The sequence below is a fragment of the Charadrius vociferus genome, unplaced genomic scaffold, assembly GCF_000708025.1.
Source record: "Charadrius vociferus isolate BGI_N301 unplaced genomic scaffold, ASM70802v2 scaffold404, whole genome shotgun sequence".
Classification (NCBI taxonomy): Eukaryota; Metazoa; Chordata; class Aves; order Charadriiformes; family Charadriidae; genus Charadrius; species Charadrius vociferus.
The window spans coordinates 1,268,484-1,285,531 of NW_009648443.1; the positions used below are offsets into that span (position 1 = coordinate 1,268,484).

Here is a 17,048-nt window from a genome sequence, read left to right on the forward strand (position 1 = left end):
CTGCAGGCGGTGCCGTTGTGCCCACCTCTGAAGATGCTGCTGGCTGTTCTCCAGCGTGGCGGCAGGCGTCCGAGTCAGCGTTGCTGTGAAGGCGGTGGGGAATGCGTGTGCCCCCTCCCCCTGTCTCCGGCGAGCGCTGCGGCGGCTGACGGCGTGGTGCCACGGCGCCCAGCTGCCGCGCGTCTCGTCTGTTGGTGCCTCGGCCGCTGGGACAGCGCGCCGCTGCTCCGGCCATGCCGCGAGCCGTGGCTCAGCCAGGGGGTATGTAGGGACAGTCGTAGTTCAAGGCTGCGAGGTGTCCCTCTCCGTGAATAACCGCGCAGTAAGGTCTGCGGAGCGAGGTCACGTCGAATCGAGCGTGCCGTTCTCCTGTACGGGTTAGGTAACTAATAGTAGTCTGAGACTCAAAATAGAATTTTTCTCTTGCATAACTCGCTTTAACAACAAATGTTTGGGGGCGGGGAGGAGGTTCAGGTGAGATCTAATTTCTAATTTGCATCACATATTGCACAAAATAGGGTTTCACCTATTTCACCTATTTTCACCTGTTCACCGTCACCTCACGTGCTTGGGACCTGTACTGAAAACTCTTCTGTGGTTACCGCCCATCTGCCAGTCCGCCGCCTTTGTCATTTCTTCAGGAATTTTTCCACGAGACCTCACATTTGCAACCGCTGATGATCTGTCAGCCACGACGGCCACAGATTTGGGTTCTTCTCACTTCATTTTTGCTCTTCTATTCTTACAACCTTTCTTTTAGCTGTTAACTTCTGCCTGCAAAGTTGTAGAGGTTTCCAGTGTAAACAATCTCTCTCTTAAGAATATTGCCAAGTCTCTTCCATGTTCCTTTGTAAGAAGTCACTTATGACTTTAATCTCCCCGTTTCATATAAATCAGGATAATGATCTGTTTCTTCCCTCTCCCAAACCTCTTTCTTACGGGGCTGTTGAAGTCTCCCCGCCAGAGGTCAGATGCTCGTGCTTTTTTTTTGAATAGGATGAAGAGTTCAGAAAAATGCTGTATCTCTTCTGACCAACAGAGCGGAGCTCAGCCTGCGGGCCGGCCGGAGCCGAGGGGGTGACACGTGGCAGTGCCGCTGGGGCTGGGGTTACACTGCCAGAGGGCACGCGGTCTCGGTGGCACCTCTGAGGAGCGGCTCTGGTTTTGAGATTCAGCTGCCTGGTTGTAGCTGCCCTTCCTCTGGGGGCCGTGCCGCTGGCTGGAGCTCAAAGTGGGACACGTTTCTGCCAAGAGAGCAGTGACAGTTCCAGTAGTGACGTCCCCCCACAGGCGCTGTCAGTCAGGAGGTCGCTGCTGACGATGGCCTGTGGTTGGAACGTCCATGCCAACAGTTGGGGAAGGGGGTTACCAGCAGCTGCTGCCTTCGGAGAGGTTTTTTCTGTTTCTGTAAATACTCACACCTTTCCTTCCACCTCTCCTGTGGTAGGGAACCAGCCGGCGGTGTGGGTGCCTCTGCTGCCGGGCCACTCGGGAGGGCGTCACACCTATAGGTGTGCACAGGTGACAGACATCAGTAAAACCTAGTTAATAGTGAATGACTAAACTACTTCCAGTTTTTGTTTTAGATGAAGTGTTGTGCTGAATTAATCCGGCAAATCCGTTTAGGAGCAGACGCGTGTGGTGCGGCACATCTACACCAGCTTGCACCCATTTGGCGTGTTGCCTGGCACCCTACGGGAAAAGGCAGATTTTTCTCCCCGTTACAGGCAGTCGGTATGGGATTGATCTTTGGATACCCAAGAAAGATAGCGGCGTTAGAGATGCAGTGAGCTCGAGGCACGTGTGATTCAGGACGACGGAGCGGTGCTTTGCAGTTGAGCAGAGTCTGCGCCTGCAGGGAATGTCCCCGGGACCCCGTCCCGCAGCGGGGACCTGCCCCGCTCCACGCAGCTGCCAGAGCGAGCGGCGCCGCGGGGAAGAAGGGCACATCTCCTGTCAGTCAGCGTCTGTGTCTGCTGGGGACTGGAGGATTTTTCCTTAAGAGAAGAGAAGAGTGTTCACTCGGGGATATGCGCGTTTTCCTTCTCAGTGTTGTGGGAAACGCCGCTGCTGCTGTGTTGGGGTTATCCTGATTATCGCATCCCGTTCCGCTCTTGCCGGAGAGCTTGCGCAGCCGCCAGACGGCGCGAGTGAAGGCTGCTGCATTCCGCAGAGTCTGAAGGGGAGAAATATTTGTCTCAGTCTGTACAGTGAATCTTCTAATGGCCGCTTTGCTGAGCGCTTACCGACCAATGATGCTGGAATAATGTTAAAGTTACCTTGCAGACTAATTACACTTCTTGTGCTTTTGTGTAGGTAAATTGTTTTTCTCTGTTTAAAGTGATGTAATTTAAGTTGCTAATGTCGCTGCATGTTTGTTTGCCAAGTCTTTCTGACTTCACTGCAACGGAAATCTTTTCTTAAGGGGTTCTCTGGAATTTGTCTTCGTGCGATGCGGTGAAGATGACAATCATTAGAGACGCTCTGTCCACACTGACGAACGCTGTGATAGTGCCACATTCCGGATGGAACACTTCTTCCTTTGATGATGACCATAAAATGAAATTCCAGACCTCCCTAGTTCTGCGCAATACTACGGGATGCCTGAGGTAACTCGCTCTTCTCGGAGAGTCTCTTTTCAGAGTAATCATGTTATCCAACACGTCCTTTTTATACTGTAATTTTTAAGCAAAAGAGTTGTTGCATTCTATAAATTACATACAGTTCTATCATTTAGGCAGCTTTTGCAGTTGGGTTTTTTTCCATATTAGCAAAATATGAAAAGTACAAAGTTAGCGGCTAAGATGCTAACTGTAATGGCTGGGGGCTAAATTTTGGGTGGGCTTTTTTGATAAATTATGATCGTTGCACTCTTCGTTAATTACTGCAAATTTTGTGCTGTGTGTAGGGCTTATGAATATTACTTAGGAAAAAAAAATGTGCATTTGGAGATTCTTTGTTGTATACATTTATGTTTGTATATACATATCAGTAAAGAGTTGTTTGACTATTCCCTCTGTGGATTTCTCAAACAGCAGTAAGAAGAGAAAAATGTATTCAGAATAATGAAAAGCAAAACTAAAATATCTGAAAAGAGAATTCAAGGGTCAGGGTAGTATGCGAGCTATTTCTGTTCATTTGTAGGTTTGTTTGTAATTTTAATTTATGACTTTTCAAACTGTGTTCCATTAAACAGCGGAGTAAGGCCATTGCATTTAAACAGAACTGAAATTGCTTTTTATTTGCTGGTAACCCTCCTAAACTCCAGCACGTTTTCATAAACTGCTGCTTTGTTGTTGTTCATGGGGCTGTTTCTGCGAGTTTCAGGCTGAGCGCAGGGCTGCGCGGCGCAGCGGCGCGGACGCGCTCCGAGAGGGGAGCGCCTGCCTGTCCCCGCAGCGGTGCCGCTCCGCTCCCCGCGTCCCCTTCGGCGCTGCCGCGCGGTGGCCGCGGAGGCAGAGACTCATCTGCGCCCTGTGCCGCTCCTTCTGACGCGCAGCGCAGCCTTCTCCCTTGCACCCCAACTCCTGTCTGTGCTCCGCTCCTGTCTGTGCGGCACTGTGACCGACGGCAGTGGCGCCGCGCCGCGGAACACGTCCCTGCGGGGGTCCGCTTTGAAAAAGAGGCAGCGAAGGGCGTCTGGAGCACAGGCGGGCTCAGGGGTCTGTTCCGCAGCGACTCAAGCCGCAGGTCGGGGCTTGCAGAGCCCAGAGGAGAAGTCTGTGGGAAGGGGGCGGTTGTGTCAGTGAGTCGGTGCTGTCGTGAAACTGCGGTTTTGAGTCGTATTCATCTTTGATAAGAACTGGGGTGGGTTACTGCACAAAATGGTATGTTTGCTTTTAACTGCTCAATCGGCTGTATGAAAAGCCTTCTGCAAGCTGTCTAATACAGCCATTGTCCGTCTGTCTGCGAACGCGCTGTGCTCCATTGTGGCTTCACCCCCTCAGGAATCTGAGCTCGGCGGGGGAAGAAGCCCGGAAGCAGATGAGGTCCTGCGAGGGACTGGTCGATTCACTGCTGTACGTGATCCACACCTGCGTGAACACGTCGGATTATGACAGCAAGGTGGGTGCGCGTTTCTCCTCGGTGAATTTTAGTGCTAAGCCGCCTGTCTGGTAGGATCTCTCAGGGTTTGTGTAACGTAGCACCGTGATGTGCTTCGCTCAGCTGCTCCTCGCTCCTAACCCCGGTTCACCGATCACAATCCAATTCTGCTCCGTCACGCCGCGTAACTTCCTCTGTGCTTTTCGTTGTCATCAGTGCCGAGGTATTCAGTCTCTAATAAAACAATAATAAGCTCTTGTGCTTTTCATTTTTGGAATACTAAAAAATGAGCCACTACAGGAGAGATTAGTGTTATAAATAATTTCATATTTGGGGGTACCAGGAGAGAGATTGCCGCTTTCCCAGAAAAACAGACACAGCAATGCCCAAGGCCCAGAATTAAGATTTAGTGCTTGTGCTCCAAATGCCTTTTCCCGCTACCTCATTGCTTTACTTTGCTTTGCTTTATCCCTACGTAAGAAAGTAACTCATCCCATGACATCTTTCTGGTTTGGCTTCAGACAGTGGAGAACTGTGTGTGTACCCTGAGAAACCTTTCTTACCGTTTGGAACTGGAGGTACCTCAGGCACGTCTGCTGGGAATCAATGAGCTGGATGACCTGTTAGGAAAAGAATCGCCTAGCAAAGATTCAGAGCCAAGCTGCTGGGGCAAGAAAAAGAAGAAGAAAAAAAAAACTTCACAGGAGGATCAGGTTTGCCGTGTTCCTCGTGTTACAAATACATCAACTGTCGTGTTGCGAATGGGGGGGAGGACACAGCTTGAAGAAAAGCTATCGTATGTTGAGTGAAAAGGTAGAGGCTTCATGCGGTTGCAAATGTATGTTCATTTCTCAGTGGGACGGAGTTGGCCCAATCCCGGGATTCTCCAAGTCTCCCAAAGGGGTGGAAATGCTGTGGCACCCGTCTGTGGTGAAGCCGTACCTCACGCTTCTGGCAGAAAGCTCCAACCCGGCCACTCTGGAGGGCTCCGCGGGATCTCTCCAGAATCTTTCTGCGGGCAACTGGAAGGTATGGGAATGCCTTCTCTTCCTCCTGTCACTGTATTTTAGCTGGATTTTTAATATGATATGGAATCTGTTAGGAAGAAACTCGTAATTTTCTGGTATGCATCTGAGCGCGCGCTCTCGTGTGTATCATTCCTGCTCCTGTGCTGCAGTAAAGTTATTTCCACGGTGAAAAGCAACGACAAAGATGGCAGATGGGAAGAGCAATATGGAAATGGTTCCTTAAATTGGAACCATTTATTTTAAATAAACAGAAAAGCTTTCTTCCAGTGCATATTAGGTCAAAATAATCTTCTAGCATCTTCTACCTGTGAGTTCTGGTGGGAAGGTACTGTCAATATAAGATCAGCATAAATAAATTGTTTGTATTTGTATTATTTATTTCCATACATTCTGGCTTGTGGCCCTTGCATACTGCGTGTTCAAAAAGCACAACATGAGAACACTTTCTTAGTGTTACATATTTGTCATGGGGAGATCAAAAAAGAAATGTAATCTTTTCCTTTGCTTGTAGAAAAACAGCTAAGACTTTTTCATTTTATGACCATTATAAAATTGATCTTAAAAAAAACCCAAACCAAAACAAAACAAACCCAACACTGTTCCCTTTTCAATAATTTCTCATCTATTAAGATATTTTGACTGTTAGACCACTTTTTTTAAATGTCGCTTTGTAAGAGGAACGAGTGAAAAACAGCAAAGAGACTACCCTTTATAATAATAGAAAATATACGCATTTACCGTGGCATCTTTTCTTTGGAAAATATCCCGTAACAGACTTTAACATCACAGTCTAGTAAGAGGCTATTTCAGGCAGAACGTTGCTGCAAATGTGTGAGTAACCAGAGTTTTATGGCAGTTCGCAGCGTACATTCGAGCTGCTGTAAGGAAAGAAAAAGGACTGCCGATCCTGGTGGAGCTGCTGAGAATGGATAACGACAGAGTCGTTTCATCTGTGGCAACTGCCTTAAGGAATATGGCATTAGACGTTCGTAATAAGGAGCTCATTGGTAAGTCCGGAACGGTACCGGGGAAAGCGCGATGACTGACGTGTCAGAGCTGGTACTGGGAAAGAGCAGGATGAGATTCTACCACCAGAAGGAGCGTATCTGGCTGTACTGGACCGTGGCAGTTGGGTCACAGAAATCAATCTTTTTGCCAGCAGTGGCTTTTCAGAGTGACACTGACATTTCAGTTTGTCTTTAGCCGTCGTGCATGGCAATCTCTTCACGACGGGTGGAAGTCGCCTCAGCTAAACCAATCTGGACGGGGATTGGTCGGTACAAAACATGGTGGAAAACACAACTGCTTCCTTGGAGCTAAACAGGAACCATCGCGGGGTTTCAGTGTCCCTTCCGCAGCCTAAGAGGACAGGACAGCCCTGCTGCCAGTACACCAGTAAATATGTCATTTAATAGTATTGGACAGGGAGAGAGGGAAGAAATCCTCTCCTAGTAAGACATTTCCACGACACCCCAGACACAGAGCAGTGTGTATGTGTCTTTGCCGAGTTAAGTAATCCGTGAGGGTGCTCGCTGGAAAAACTCACCATTTCCCTTTTGTCAGTTTTAATATTTAACACTTTGGGCATTCATCTGTGCCTTTCTCATCTAGCATTTGAAAAAACCCAAGCAACATTTTTTCTGCCCTGACGGGGAATCTCAGCCTGTTCCAGCGAGTGTTGAGCACTCCTCACCCGCGGGCTGCTGCGGCCGAAATGAACCCTGCGGACACATGTCACGATCTAACAAAGTTTCATGTTTGTCACAGGAGCAGTTTCTGTGTTGTAGACTGGTGGGATAAGTATATTACAACTGTTTATACAGATAAGAGTATGGTTATTCTCAAAAAGATAAATGCAGGTGAACAGAGGTTTATTCCGTGTTTCTGAAGCTTCTCCATCTCGGATGTTCAGAACGTGTGTTCCTGCAGCGTAGGTATCGCTTACGCCAGAAACTAGGGACAGGAAATTCTGTTCTCCAGCACCAGCCGCACACAGGTCCTCCTCGGGTGATAGGCTCTTGTCAGGATTATGTTTTCCCTTCCTGGCAGAACTTTTCAGTTCAGGAATTTACCTCCACCTGTTCTCTCCCTGTCAAAGCCTTAACTGTGAACGAATTGTCGGCTTTCCAGATCCACTCTGAAACTAATCTTTGTATAAAATATTTTGAGACATGAAGTGAATCATAAATTACCCCACACTGGTAATCTGTTTTATGTAACTTTACCGCTGTTGGTGAGGACAGGAATTCATGGGTTTACGTCGACTAAACTCTGAAGAAAGTAAGAGTTTGGGGACTGCAACAAATAACAATATAGATGGGAATATGCAACCGTGTGGCGATGAGCTTGGCAAGAGTGGCAGTGACGGGCGCTGCTGTACAGGGCAGCGCCGAAATAGCTTTCCAGTGCGTTTGGAAAGGTTTCCTTTAGTTCGCAGAATTCCTTTTGGGGTATTTTTTTCCCTCAGGCACATCACGCAAATAGATAGCTGATGGCTTCGTGTAAAGCTTACTCATTATTCACTGTTAGGTACAAATACATGTCTTCAATAAAATCAATTAATCATTCAATTAACAGCACAGCCTAAACAGGAGGAAAAAATTACGGTAGCTTTAGTTAATGTCCTTTGTCTGCAGTGTGATTATTCCTGAGCATCAGTCAGGAGCTGAAATCTGAAAGCGGTGAGATCTGATCTCTTAGGAATAACAAACGAGGTGATCGGAATGTCTGAAAGAAAAACAAAATTCCAAGTTGCTGTAAGGGTTTCTTCAACCTTCCCATCAACAAAGCCTATGGAATGTGCACCGCTCCTTCAATCATAATAAACAGCGTAACGCTTTTCCTTGAATGACTCTGCTTTCTCCAAACAATTCCTGCTTACAAATTCCTGGTTTAGTGCAAGAATGCAACTTCTTACATTTTTTTAAGCTAAAGGAAAAAAAATAATTCAAAACTTGATCTCTGGTCTCTCTTGACTCTGTGTAAAATGTGAGTTCTTGGAAGGTTTCCACGGTTTTGATCCTGTGTTTCTTCTTATTGCTTTCAGATGCAGTTTTGTGATGAGTCCTATCATTTCAAATCTTAAGTACCAAAATGTATTTTTTCTCTTGGTTCTGTCGATGGGTTTTTATAGGTAAATATGCTATGCGAGATCTGGTCAATCGACTCCCGGGAGGCAACGGTCCCAGCATACTGTCAGATGAGACGGTAGCAGCAATCTGCTGCGCTCTGCACGAGGTCACCAGTAAAAACATGGAAAATGCCAAAGCCCTCGCGGACACCGGGGGAATAGAGAAGCTGGTGAACATCACGAAAGGAAGAGGTGACAGGCAAGTGGGCAGCAAAGTTCATACCGGAACTGTTTCTCTCTTCCATTTAAAATGCTTGAGAATGCGGGAAATAGTTTTTTGAGTTAAGAAAAAATAAAAAAGGGATCCGCTTTTGCAGTCCGGGTCTGAGTAGCTAACAAAGTCTGAATCACGCAGGGAAGGACGAGGCAGTCGGTACCACCGCTCTCTTGCAGCGTATTCACTGTCTGAAGCTTCTGGAGAGGCTTTTACAGGTACACGCAGTGGTCGCGTTAATGGGGCCTGTTCAGGTTAAGTGGCATTAAAAAATAAAAAATTGTCCCCTCTTAAACACCTACAGGGTTAACAGAATATTTAGAGCTTTTCAAAGTCAGAAGGCATTAGTGCCTGTCAGGAAGTACCGCGATGAATTGGACGAGGTGTGGCCATGTGGAGGGCTGCGAGGAGGACTGGTCCTGCCGTGCAGGTCACCGAGACAGTGGGACGCTCTCCAACAGGACTGCGCAGCACGTGCTGACCGAGCAGACCCGGCTCCGCAGACGTGCTCGGCCGGGCTGTGCCAGCCCCCGTGCGAGGGGCTTGGGTAACTGGGTTTGGCGCTGGGCTTGACCAGGGTTGCGTTCAGCAGTAACGAACCCCTCCGGATCTGGGCAGCTGAGCGTCCAGCGACAGAACACGTAACGGCCCCCGAGTCGCGCGGGCTCACGGACCGCATCTGGTGTGGGTCAGCGCCGCTGCTCTCTGCTGCCCGGCAACACGGGTGGCGCGCATCGTGTTAGCGGGACTCGCGTGTAAGGGGACACCACGGACCTGCCTTCTGCGGGCAGCAGATGGCCGATGGCGCCTCAGCCCTGCGTACGGCTGCCAGGGCGTGCTCCGGTGGTAAAGGGGAGAAACGGATCTCTTCTCAGAAGTTGGTCAGTGTGAATTAAACAGCACATCTTTAACGCCGTCTTTGTCTCAAAAGGAACTGAGTATCCACAGTTCGTGATGCTTTCTGTGTTCACGGGCACAGGCTCGTTCCAGCCACAGGCGTGAGCCTGCAGATGACTTCACTGCTCTGTGGAGACAACGTGTAAAGTTGCATCTGCACTTATAGTTCTGAGGCAACAGGGTACACTCACGTCTAAAATCCTGTGAACAGATTAAGAATGTCTGCTCATTGATTAGCACTATCAACTGCAATGGTTTTTCAGTCTTTCCTTTCAAAACCTGTGTTTGGATGGATCTTCACAGTGACAGAAAAGGCGTCTGCCTAGTGCCAGTGTCACGCTGGGGCATTCAGTGTCAAGTCGCTACTTCAGTACCACTACAGCTCACTCCCATTTCTCTTTAAAAAGACGACATGATTTTATTGTTAATAATAGCTAGAGCAATTTTCCTAGCCTTGCCCTGGAGAGCGGAAAAGAGCTTTCTAGCCCGTAAAGTTTTCAGTAGTGCAGCACGGCACTGAGGGCAAAGTCTCACTGTGAGGGTGTCTGGAGACTTCTAATACCAGCTCTCTTTTATTTGTTTATTCTTTTTCTACAGTTGGGGGTTTTGTACAACGACGAAAGTATGTAGTCTCAGTTTTTATGCATTAGATTGAAAATCAGGGAAAGAAACATTCTATTCTTGCAGAAAATGACAGTGGCTATTTCAGCCCTTCTTATCTGGGTTCTGCACGTGGGTGACCTGAAGAGGGAATTTCTGGGCTGGAGAGGGAAACGATGGTGGTGCTCCGTCAGGGTCTGCACCAGCCTCCCCTGGCGCCTGCTGCCCCCGCCGCGGTCACGCTGGGGTACCGCAGCCGTGCCTCGGGGGCAGCGGGAGAGACGGCCTGCCTCGCTCCGCAGCACCAGGCTTCGGGCTGTTGTGTAGCTCAGGAACGTTGTTCTTTGTAAGTGGAATTAAGTGGCTTTCTAATCACGTCGTATTTTTTACTTCCTCAGATCGTCACTGAAAGTTGTCAAGGCAGCCGCCCAGGTACTGAACACGCTATGGCAATACCGAGATCTCCGCAGCATTTATAAAAAGGTAAATTACACAATTGGCCTACACTGGAACACAGTTCTACAGAACCTCCTAATTTAATGAAAAGCAATTTATTTTTATGGGTTTTTTCTTGCCACTCCCCAGGACGGATGGAATCAAAGTCATTTTATTACACCAGTATCAACGCTGGAGCGAGAGAGATTCAAATCGCATCCTTCTCTATCAACAACAAATCAGCAGATGTCACCTGTCATACAGTCAGGTGAGTCGGGAAACGCCGAGGTTTACTGAAGGGATACTGGTATCCCATTTTGTAAACTTAAATAGCCTCTCAGTTTACTTCTATCAGACCAATAGCAGGGAACCTGTTTTCACTCCCAATTATGTAATGTCCCATTAGGATGAGTGAGAGAAATACAAAAATCATACTTTTCTGATTCCTCATTTATTTCTCACCTTTGTTCCTTTACCACCTTCAGCGTGAGGATTTAGATCTTCATGAGGGGGCTGATATAAAATCTACTTGAAGCCTTGTGTATTGTCTTCGTTTGGCATTTTATTTTATCCAATTTACTCTTCTAGTTTTATGTGAATAGATCTCTGTTAATACCGAGAAATACCTACCTGCCCTGACTGCTAAAATAAGTGACTGGTTCCTACAATACTCTTAATTAATTACTTCTTTATACAAAAGTAACAACCCCCCCCCATTCCTTCATGACATGGTTGACTTGAAAAACCAGGACTCAAGCAGGGATTTGTTTTCCTAGGAGAAGTGCACGGGTAGTGCCTTAGGAGGGGAGAGTGAGCGTATCTTTCCTGCCCCCACCGCAGCAGGACACAGAGGACTGCCTCCTGCCCCTAGTGCCGTGCAGGAGCAGACCGCAGTTACCAGTTCTGGAGGATTTTGTTATTCGGGTTTTACTGTGTTCCACCTTTGTTTCTCTCCCAGCCCTCTGGGGTTCCAAAGAAATGTCCTGACCAAGTATCTTTGTCACTCTCAAGCCGTGTGATACCGAAGGCAGTGTTACTTTGACACCTGGCCGCCAGGTTGCACGTGCTGCCATCAAACCGCCACCTTGAACCCACAGACCGTGTAAGCTGTGCATCTACTGCCAGGGCCAAAAGTACCTCCTCCAACTAAGCAATGACAAGGAAGCAAACCCGGCTTAGGCTCAGGGAACTGACCGGATCCTACCGAAGCATGAAAGGAGGTTCCAGTACCTACTGTCACGTTCCTGTCTCGGTGCTTTCTCTCCCAAGATACAGTGGCAGAACAACTGTGTTACGGCAGTTCTCTGAACTCCACGGAGGAAGTAAACGGGCAGCTCCAACATAATACTCGGAGGCTGCTGTACTTCAAAGAACACCGAGTAAAAAAATCCGAATAGGAAGTGTCTGCTTTTCCATTCCAGAGCGCGAACAACTCGAAACTAGTAAGGTTTGGTGCAAAGCCCACGTCCGCAGCGGGTGCTGCAGCAGCAGCCTGGCCGAGCGCGGCACGCACCGCAGGTGCATGGTGGAACGGTTACGCTTGCCCTGTAACGGTTGTTCTGGCTTCCGCCGCTCGATTATTAACACACGCATCATGTTGACCGCTGCCAGAATTTTAATGACACCCCCAACTTTAGATTTTTTAGCCACGAATATGCCAGGGTAATATCAGTAATTAAACTATCCATAATAACACAGAAACGTGAGATATGAGGTAATGAACACAGCTAATGGAAGAAGGTATCATTGATTAATATTTTGAAGCAAAATTTCTAGAAATTGTTTTTAAGTATTATTCTCCTGTGTTACTGGAGTCTTTCTAAGCCAACAAAACCCAAGTGGTCTGTGAAACGGAAGATTTAGAACAAACGTTTTAGAGGTACAGTAGAGGTTCAGCTGTGGCCTGTAAGAATATAAAGTAAAGAATCCATTGTTATGATCTTACAACGGTCGTCAGCCAAGTGGAGCACAAAGCGTCCGAGATACGCTTCTGTGTGCTAATCAAAGAGCAGTGATCCAGTGTGGACGTGTGTGGATCACTTCAGCCAGACTGTAAATTCTCCTGTCCTGACCCAAGCGATAGGATGGACTTGAAGACTGTCTTTAAGTACAACTTATATAAACTCACAAACATTAGCAGGAGCATCACCCTCTAAATGCAAACAAATTATGTCATATGCAAACTGGGACAGGTAAGGTCTCTTACTGCCGTTGTAAGCATTATAGCGCAGTGCTTCGCCACTAACGTGTAACATTATAATCTCGTGGTATGTTGGTGGCTCTTGTCGCTGGGGTTCCCCACCCAGGAAAAGCTGTGTCCCAGTTCTGTCCGGTACCCGCGTGTCTCACTTGCGAAGCCTCAAGGAAGGCGGGGCTGCGGAGAGAACGGAGAGGAGGTTAGCGACGGGAAAGCCTGAGTGATAATCTCTCTCTCTTCATCAGTTGGCAGCACGTCCTCGTCCCCGGCTTTATTAGGAATTCGAGAACCCCGCTCTGAATATGATAGAACGCAACCTTCTATGCAGTATTATAATAACCAAGGCGATGTCATTACACATAAAGACATATACACTGGTAAGAGATCGCTTAGGTGAACTTTTAACTGGAGTACGTAAATATTCCTTATCTGAGGAGTTTATACAATCGTAAGACGGACAGTTGCATTACCAGGCTTGTCGCTACTTCGTGTTGTTTTCCGTTTTTATTCATTATATTCATTGCGTGTGAACAGAGCAGGGTTTCGTCTGTCTCTGCTGTTTTCTTTAAAATTGCACACGTTACCAGAATAACTGAAGATCAGTTGATATATTGGGAGGTGAGAGGTGTTTCGAATTTTTATTTATATTTAAAATCATGTTACAGAAAATTGTTATATTATGCACTTTATATATTATATTATGTTTTTATAAATAATAACGTGCAGTTGTATATTATAATAATACAATACTATTATATTACTAAATTATACCAAGACTTCACCTTTTCCCTCAACTCCCTTTTCCTCCTTGCCATTTGACACATCGCAAAACAATGGAGATGACCGTGAATAAAGAGAAGGAAATTCCTTGTTTTAAAGGTTATTAGTCTGTAAACCAAAAAACAGCAGCACAAAAAAGCCTCTTTGTTTCAATTTAACTACTGCTGAGGAACAAAATTTGCCTGTCTTGTGTTATTGTATTATATTATTAGTAGAGACCTACATCTGCAGACTTGATTGTTTGGGTGCTGCATAATTTCTTCTAAGTAAACTAGAAGCAGGTAGTCTTACAGGTGAAAGAACAAAGACTGAAGTTTATGCCATAAACTGTTTTCTCACAGGTTCCAGCAAACCTTCACCAATTTACATCAGTTCCTATTCCTCACCAGCAAGAGAACAAAATAGACGACTACAGGTGACTGCAAAACTTTCTTTCGAAATGATGCTGGTAACGAGACTCCGCGTTTAGTGCTTAATGGAGCCCAGTGGCGCTGGAGCGTGCCTCGTAATACTGGAGCGCTTCGTGGTGGAGCGTGTCCCTGGCAGAGCTGGTTACCGCGCTGTAGGGCACTCCAGCTGACAATTGCGCGTGTACTTCTATTACCTTTGGGTTTCTTTTTATAGTCACATATTTTAGTGTGTTCTTCTTGTGGTGGGATCTGAGTCCGCTTTTCTGACTGGGCTGGTTTTTGGTGGTGTGGTCAGGTTCTAGGCTTTCTCCTTATGCTCCAAAGGTACTGCTTTTGGAGCGTGACTAGCTCCCCAGGGACCGCAGAAGGAGGTCTGCAGGCAGGCTTAGAGGCTCTTCCACTGGTTAGTTTCATTTAAAAATGAGGTGCGTTTCATTTGAAGCCTGTGGTAACATCAGCATTGGTAGAGCCGCACTGAGCTTTTTAGGGAAAGGTTCTGTATCTGTGTGTAAGTTTTTGAAAGCTTACTTTGCTATCATTTTGTCAACAGCATCAGCAGTTGTACTACAGTCAAGAAGATACCAACAGAAAAAACTATGATGCGTACAGATTGTACTTGCAGTCCCCACATAGCTATGAAGACCCGTATTTTGACGATCGAGTTCACTTTCCTGCTACTTCAGATTACACGACACAATATGGACTGAAATCAACCACAAATTACGTAGACTTTTATTCCACCAGACGATCTTCTTATAGAGCAGAACAGTACCCAGGCTCACCTGACTCCTGGGTGTAGCATCAAAGAGAAGAAACAACAGCGTGTTTCTCATCTTGCTTGAGAAGAAACGGAATGGCCTCATTCGTTGTTTTGGTTATGAAATGTGAAAGTGAAATAAAAGAAGGAACAAGGAAGATTTTATTTTTTTTTAATTATTTTTTGAGTGAAGAATTGTGAGGAAGAAAAACTGGAAGGGATGGTTTTTTGCTCTGTTTAGATGTTAGGTATAATTACTTGTAGCTCCTGTAGTCTGGTGAGGGTGTGGGCGACGTGATGAAAGGTTTGAGAATTGAGTAAAATGAATTTGGAAAGCGCGTAGGTCAGAGCAAATTAAAGCTGATTTTTTTTTTATGTGAATAAAAGTCTTGTTCTGATAGTTTGTACAGAAAAAATAAAATGGATGCCCTTGGTTTGTTGCTATTACTAAATGTCAGATTGTACGCTATCACGTCTTGTAAATTTCTTTCGTTGGTGTAAATATGGAAATGCCACGTCGGTTTCAAGTGCCATCCATTTGTAACGCAGTGTGTCATTTTAAAAGGAATTTGAAACATCGTGCACAAAACAGAATCCAAGAAAATGTTATAAATTTTAAAAGGAAAAAACAAAAAAACTTTTAAAAATGAATAGTGTAATTTTGAAGCACAAAGTCCAGTCCAGTATATCTCCACCTCTCCCATTCCCTGCCTATTTCATAAGAAACTTCACTGCCATTTTCTATGCACATGGAGTAACAATAAATATGGAAGTCTCATCCATGGAAAGCTGTTCCCTCTTCATTTTTTTTATTTTCTGTGAGTGATAATTGAAACAAATGCCATGAATATGAAGTCTAATTGCATGTTTTTAAGCAGGTTAAATGTATCAAAACATTTGGGCCATTTTCTGCGCTTTGTTCAGGGCACATATTCTGAATTTGTCAGGCTGGCAGACCAAAGTGTGAAATTCTGCACTTTCCTCCTGTTACTCCGCAGACTAGTGATTTTACTTTTCATATGGGCGATCCGAGATGTTTCAGAACTCTCTCCTGTTTTCTTCCCATCACTCCGCTACTCCTCCCCTTGCTCTCCCCAAGAAAATTAAGATGATCTTGCTTTCACAGAAATGATAGTCTCCATTTGCACTACACTCTGCTTGGTCCTACTGATAATAAAAATCTTTGATTGTTTTCATAGAATCATAGAATGGGTTAGGTTGGAAAGGACCTTAAAGATACATCGAGTTCCAACCCCCTGCCCTGGGCAGGGACACCTCCCACTAGACCAGGCTGCCCAAGGCCACGTCCGGCCTGGCCTTGAACACCTCCAGGGGTCTAATCCAGCAGCTATGTCACATACTTTCCTCATGCCGTAGAGTCCGTTAACTTTATACCGTCTGTAATCACAATTACTGTTCCCTGTGATTGCACTTTTCTTTGGTTTTCAGTGCTTCCAAATATCCCGATTGCATCGGTGAAATGGGAAAAGGTAAGCAGAACTGCTCCGAGTTCAGTTTATACAGCAAATTCACTTCTCCTTAATGGGCTGGGCTCCTTCAGCCCCCGACTGCAAAGGGGAGAGACAGGAAAGGGGTGAAAGCACAGCAGAAGCAGTGAGTGACGTCCCCGCTGGCTGCGGGGCAACGCGTGCTGCTGAGGGACAGCTTTGTGCAGACGGTGCCTTTTCTCTCCTAGAAGGCTTTATTTTTTCTTTTAAGATAGAAGATAGTTTCCGCTCACTTGACTCCGAGTTTGTTTCTTGCAACAATAATTTTGCGGCTCATCTTCCATCGTGTCTCTGCCTCCCTTCAGAGCCCTGTGCAAGCTGCAGTCGGCAGAGCAGCGTTTGTGACTGCTAAAGGTGGTAAGCTCTGCACCCAGGGCACTTATTTGGCATTTCATTGTCCCGGGAAGATTTAGATTAGCTTCAGATAACAAAATAATAGATTTAAAGGGTCACAGTCTGTTACTGCTTCTTCAGATCTGCTGATAACTCTCCAAAAAGGAGGGAGGCGGTCATTTCAGCAAAGCAGCTGTATCACGGAATGACTTTTGCTTCTCATCTGAGGAAGTTCCATCAAGATCCAAACCAGCAAGATTTGGGACAGCACCCCCAGCTTGGATCTTTCATGCTGTAGAGTGTGTGTGTGTATATATATATATATATTTCATTATGTTTTATTTTCTTTTTATTGGTCTCATTTGTTTGTGTATTTTTACACATTATGTCTTGGTGCTATACTGATTAAAAATATCTGTACAGTGTATTTGTTGGTTAATTTCCCTTTATGTGTAGTTTCAGACTGAACATGTGGAAGTGGGGAAGAAATAGGGCATCATTTCATTTCATTGTTCACTTGCATGGTGCAGTCTGGCTTTTGGGCCCATTTCAAAATGCCATGAGCATGAATTTAAGCGGAATGCTTTTAAAATGTGTTGTATTCACAATTTTGTATTCGGACTGATACTCCCCGAGAAAGATAAAAAATGTTAACTTTATGAAAAAGTGGATGTCCTGGAAGTTGATGCTAATTTGGAAGTTAAATAGGCTTAGT

At 45.9% G+C, this 17,048-nt stretch overlaps 1 protein-coding gene across 3 annotated transcripts in view; it reads left to right on the top strand.

Moving 5' to 3' along the window:
- Positions 1-14,650, top strand: part of PKP4 (plakophilin 4) — a 67,612-nt gene extending 52,962 nt beyond the window's left edge. For 2 of the 3 annotated variants that reach the window (XM_009885464.1, XM_009885462.1), the window contains exons 11-21: positions 2,426-2,609; positions 3,948-4,065; positions 4,566-4,757; positions 4,900-5,073; positions 5,929-6,079; positions 8,206-8,401; positions 10,312-10,396; positions 10,499-10,616; positions 12,791-12,922; positions 13,667-13,740; positions 14,286-14,650. In XM_009885464.1, the coding sequence (XP_009883766.1) occupies positions 2,426-2,609; positions 3,948-4,065; positions 4,566-4,757; positions 4,900-5,073; positions 5,929-6,079; positions 8,206-8,401; positions 10,312-10,396; positions 10,499-10,616; positions 12,791-12,922; positions 13,667-13,740; positions 14,286-14,534 (1,673 nt within the window). In that variant the 3' untranslated portion in view covers positions 14,535-14,650. The remainder of the gene's footprint in view (positions 1-2,425; positions 2,610-3,947; positions 4,066-4,565; positions 4,758-4,899; positions 5,074-5,928; positions 6,080-8,205; positions 8,402-10,311; positions 10,397-10,498; positions 10,617-12,790; positions 12,923-13,666; positions 13,741-14,285) is intronic. The other variant, XM_009885463.1, reaches the window with a different exon arrangement.
- Positions 14,651-17,048: the final 2,398 nt, after the last annotated feature.